Below are 5,309 nucleotides of genomic sequence, written 5' to 3' on the forward strand. Positions count from 1 at the left end.
TTTTGCTGTGAAGTTTCAAATATAAAAGTATTGTCTCACGAAAACACTTACATGATGTCAAGTCTCTCTATCCATACATATATATATATATATATATATATATATATACATACATTTCAATTAACCAATTAGTCTTGATACTATTCTTAACCTGTCACCATTCCATGCTTTAAAAAGCTTAACTGATCCTTTGGAAAAAATTACTAGACTTGACCAACCACGTCCTTAAAGATAACCCTGAAAATGAAATGCAATAAAGTTGCATTCTTTTTTAATTTGGATTTAACTTAAAAAATAAAAACTGTATTTTCAAACACCAATAAAGAACACAGCTGAAAAGCTGAGCATGTTCCCAGACAGACTTACAATTGTCATATCCAAAGCAATACACAGCTTTTTTAGTACACCTCATTCAAACACCATTCCTTTTCATTTACAATTTTCTTTACCATAAACTGTGGGTCACACTCACACTCACACATGGTAAAACCTTAAAAGGCCAATCAGAAAAATTCCCAGAAAAGACCACTTGGGAATTGGAATCACAGGCACCCACTCACATTTCTTCAACTCAAAAAGCTTCAAGAATATCTTGGAAATGAAAAACATACACCATGCATTCCAACTTGTACATCCACACCAGAGGAAAAAGAAACAGTCAAATGGATATTTGCACCAAAAGAGATCACAAAGTTAGCTTTAACAGAACTATGCCCTTTTCAAGAAACAAGAAAACAACAAAGTGGTGGGGTTGGGGAGTCAAGTCAAACACTATGAAACCACTTCTGCTAGTAAGAACCCTAAAAAATTCTGGGTTTTTTTCTTTTTTGAGAAAAACCCAATTAAGAACCTAAAAGAACAATCTTTAACCATGGTTAGGGTAAGACAAAGTTAGTTTAACCCTTTAAAAATTTCTGGCATATACTCTTAAAAGTTGCAACATTCTTCTATGTGGCAATCTCAGTTTGTGCACCTTCAACCACTGGTGATGACATGGCGCTGACTGGGCTGCTGACCTGGACCAGATCATCCATGGCTCGCGGTTGTAACCGAGTGTAGTGAAACTCTATCTGTAGTCTTTGATGAACCGGTATAGAAGAGGTTAAACCTTTCTTGATATCTGCTTCCAATTCCCTAATAGGAATTGCAGCCAAGAAAGTCTTGATGTACTCTTTACAACACTCTTTTCCATTGCAAATAACCTCAAATTCACTCTCATTTTTCACTGCTTCATCACCAAGATCCTCCGAAATGCTGAATCGATCAGCGGCAGGCCTCTGTTCGACTGAATCTGAGACGGGTATCTTGTAGATTGTCGTGTTTCGATCAAATTTCAAGATGTAAGCTTGATTGCATCCCTCGAAGAGCCTCTCCCCTAAAGTGTCAATTATGTAAAAAGCTTCGGGTTCCACTTTCAACACAAAAAAGTGATCGTTCCAGCTCACAATGTAGACCAGGGGTTCACCATGGGTAAGACCATCCGACTCATGGCTAATCTCATCCCACATGCCATCAAACGACATTGCTCCATGCAAAAAGTCAAATTTGCCCTCTTCGACTTGATCTGGATGAAAGAACCCGATAAAAGATTTCTCTTGGACGACGGAGATAGGGCGGACATTGGCTTGGATGATGGTTTCGAGATCAAAGTGCTTGTCGGGAAACTGTGATCTGTATGTTTCGTAGTCGCATAGGTTCCTCCATTCTAAAGAGCCTTCCCTAATGAGAGAATCAAGTTGGGACTTAATCGGCATCAGATTGTGGTTATTTTGGAACCAATCAGCAACCACTGCCACCAGGGCGGTACAGGCACTCTCTCCGGCAGCTCGCTCACTGCGTTGATCAATGGAAGCAAAGAAGACTTGCGCTTGAAGTTTCATGTACCCGTCGCGGCTGATTATTTCCCTCTGTTCCCAGTTTCCAACAGCAAAACTATCGTCCCCAAACTCAGATATTGAGGATTGGTTCGCAGAAGATTCTTCGTATGCCTTGTGCCACTGCCATGGTGTAGCTATGTCAGCCATTTGTCAATCAACATAAATACCTTAGGAGAAAACAAGAAAATCTTGCAAACCCATATCAATGTAATCAGTTATGTAACAACCTCCATGGACAAACAGGTAAATGCAACTTAAAAGCTTCTTAAAAGTTAAAACTAGAATTTGATGCAATTTTCTTTGTAAATAAGCAAACAAACAAGTTCTAAACCAAGAAAGTGAAAATATTTTACCCTAACAAGAGATTCATCGGAGCTGAGTTGTCGTCGGTCAAAGTCAATGTCATCTCCACCTTCTTCACCATAAGCTTTCTTTAACAATGGCTCCCCTTTAACTTTTGGTGATTTGAAGTTAAGTTTCCTCTTCTTCCATGGTAAGATGCTTCGTTTTGAATTCTGAACGAGATACCCTTCCAAAACAGAAGCATCCGGATCCTCTTTCTGAGAACTACCCACATCAGATTTACGGTAACTATAGTAAACACTGTTCTCATAAAGAGACCCTCCGGTATAATTTGCATTCGCCAGTGTGCCGTAGCAAAACGACTTCCTAAAAGTAGCATCCTCCTCTTTACTCTCGTGTACTTCTCTTTCTTCGGATTCAGAAAGCGAATCTGAATCAAAAGGGTAGTTATAATCACCCTCTTCGCTCCTGCTTTCACTGATTTCATGATCATCTTCTTGCAAAGTTTTTTTGGCACGCCGGATTGACACATAATCCTTAAAGATCTTGACTTTTCTTAATCCAGCTTTAAGTGCAGAAAGCTCATCCTTTTCTCCAGATGAATTTTCTGTTATTTGACTTTGATTCTGCATTGACTCTGCTGATTCTTGAGCAGCTCTCAATTCTACTAATCCAAGTGATATCTGCACCACAGGCCTCAAGAATTCAAGATTTTGAATGCAAACCCAAAAGTAGAGTTTCAATGGATTTACATCTACCATTAATAGAGAACCGAGTAATTTCTACTCCCTCCATCCCAAAATAAATGCAACATTTTTCTTTTTTTGGCAAGGCTTCAATCAAAAGTCACCTATTTGCCCATCACTTGTCATGACAAAATATTGATAATATCGGTTTTGGTTCAAGGGTTTCCGTGTTGATTCTTGAGCCATCACATTTGGCTTATTTGTTTCGCAAACATTCTCGTCAAAATGCAAAAAGGACATCACAACTTGCAAGAACGAACAATCTTGGACAAAAGAATCTAAACTTCCAAGAATGAAAGATTTTGAACAAATTCTAGAAATGCAAAGAAGATTCATATTTGGCATTTTAGTTCAAACTCCAAGATTGCTCAATCTTACAAAATATAAATTACAATGTTTGTTCCCATTTCTTCAAAAACGATGGCTTGTTTATAGCAAAAATCCAAGTATGATGATTTAAAAGTCAAACGACTACATTTAAAATGTATGGAAATGCTATAATGGTACATACGTGAAGCGAAGGGGGAGAATCAGTTGCTCCACAGGGGACAGTAAGAGGTATATCCAGCTCAAAATCTTTTTCTTCACCTGCAGAGGCATAATCAGCAAGGTTCAAGGATGCTGTTCCAACTACAGGAACCTTATTCTTCGGCCCTGGGCTTAGTCCCTGGATTAAAACAAAAATATCCCAATATCTTAGTAGAATACCAGGATATGAAAGTAATAGCATCGTCTACTGTCAAGATAGAAGATCAAAACTGGCAAAAAGCATAATCAATAGATTCAAGTATCAGAATTTACTTTATAAGAGAAACCCAAACATAGAAACCATACTTGATACAACAAAAAAACAGTTTTAAGAGATTTTCCATACTAATACACGAATTTATGATTTTCCCATAACACCAACAACATACTATGTGCATAACATGATCATGTTGATGCTAACAACATGACAATATGTGTGATATGCCTCTATCCGTTTATATATTATGTATGTAATGAGACAATATATAGAAATATACAGTTAGCCTAATATTTTATATAATGACAAATCCTCTACCAAAAAAGGATACATCATACATCTATCATTCTCGAGCTAAACTAAGCTTCCAACGTCCCCTGTAAACATAATCTCAATATAAACTGGAAACGAATCAATAAAACCTGTGTTTTCGCTAACCCCCTTTTTCGCCTTTCCTCTCAAGTATTCCCCCAAAGAAAGAGTTGAAATTGTCTTTTGCTGTTGAAGGTGGTATTTTTCATGCAGAATTGATATTGATTTCTTGCAAATTCCTTAGAACTCGTTAAAAAGTTCAGCTGTAAATTTTCTTGAAAAGTTCAAAAAAATTAACCCTTCTTGTACATTCAAAGTCAAGGTATGGTTCTTTTTTACTGCATATCCATTACAATAGCAGAAGGGAATAGAATCAACTGTGAACAAATAGCGATTGCCCCAACAGCAAGATATATGAACAAGCAAAACCCTAATTGCACCCACATCAAGATAATAGAATGAAACAAGATACCCATAAAAAAAAGGTATGAAATATCCCAATTTGGTTAAGAAAAAGAACAGTAAATATTCTTGTGACCAATTCAGTATAATCTAGCTGAGATTCAGTAACAAAGCAGTGAATTGATTAAAAATAAAAATAAAGAAAGCAATTAAACCTAAAACCGGATCGAAAAAATTAAAGGGGGATCAAGAACTCACATTCAAGACAGTGAATCCAATCTCCCAAGGATAGAAGACATTCTCTTTATACCCAGAAAGGGTACAGATAGTATGAAATTCTTCATCCCATTGAACGACACCGTTTGGTTCCACAACTGTCTCCTCCTTTGTAAAATTCCTCTTCACTGTTCTCCTAAATGTACTCTTGGGTCCCTTCCATCGAACCTCTACAGCCCTTAGAAAATCTTTCTCAGGATCAGGATCAGGATCACCACTTCCTCCTTCCATCTTCTTCACCACCAATTTCACCTGAAATTTCTTTGATAGAAGCGGCGGCCATGGCCTCCATTTAATCATCTTCACTACCATGTTTTACAGAGAGAAAAAGGGGAAATGTAGGTGGGTTCAAGAGAGAGAGAAAAAAGAATCCAGATTTGCATTAGTTAAGGCATGTTGGTGTTGTTCTTCGAAATGTTTTCATGAAACAAAGAAAGATTCAATGTGGGTTTTTCTTGTTTTCGAGGAATGGATTTTTGTCTTGGAAGAACGCTCGATGGATGATTCGAGAGAGAAGATGATGGGGGTGAATGTGCCGTTAAATTTCTTGATGGGTGTGGATGCCTAGAGGGAGAAACAAAGACCCGAACAAATGAAAACTAGAGAGAGAAAAAGAGAGAGAGAGGGGGGGGGGGGGGGGGTTCATTT

General features: G+C 37.7%; 1 protein-coding gene across 1 annotated transcript; it reads right to left on the minus strand.

The window, feature by feature from the left end:
* Positions 1-652: 652 nt before the first annotated feature.
* On the minus strand, positions 653-5,195 carry LOC112521916. The gene is made up of 4 exons (XM_025130921.1): positions 4,644-5,195; positions 3,438-3,593; positions 2,231-2,863; positions 653-1,997 (listed from the first exon to the last, which is right to left on the minus strand). Exons 1-4 carry the CDS (start codon positions 4,971-4,973, stop codon positions 948-950), a joined length of 2,169 nt encoding a protein of 722 aa, XP_024986689.1. The 5' UTR covers positions 4,974-5,195; the 3' UTR covers positions 653-947.
* Positions 5,196-5,309: the final 114 nt, after the last annotated feature.

This window comes from Cynara cardunculus (assembly GCF_001531365.2).
Source record: "Cynara cardunculus var. scolymus isolate 2C chromosome LG 11, CcrdV1, whole genome shotgun sequence".
In the NCBI taxonomy this organism is placed as follows: domain Eukaryota; kingdom Viridiplantae; phylum Streptophyta; class Magnoliopsida; order Asterales; family Asteraceae; genus Cynara; species Cynara cardunculus.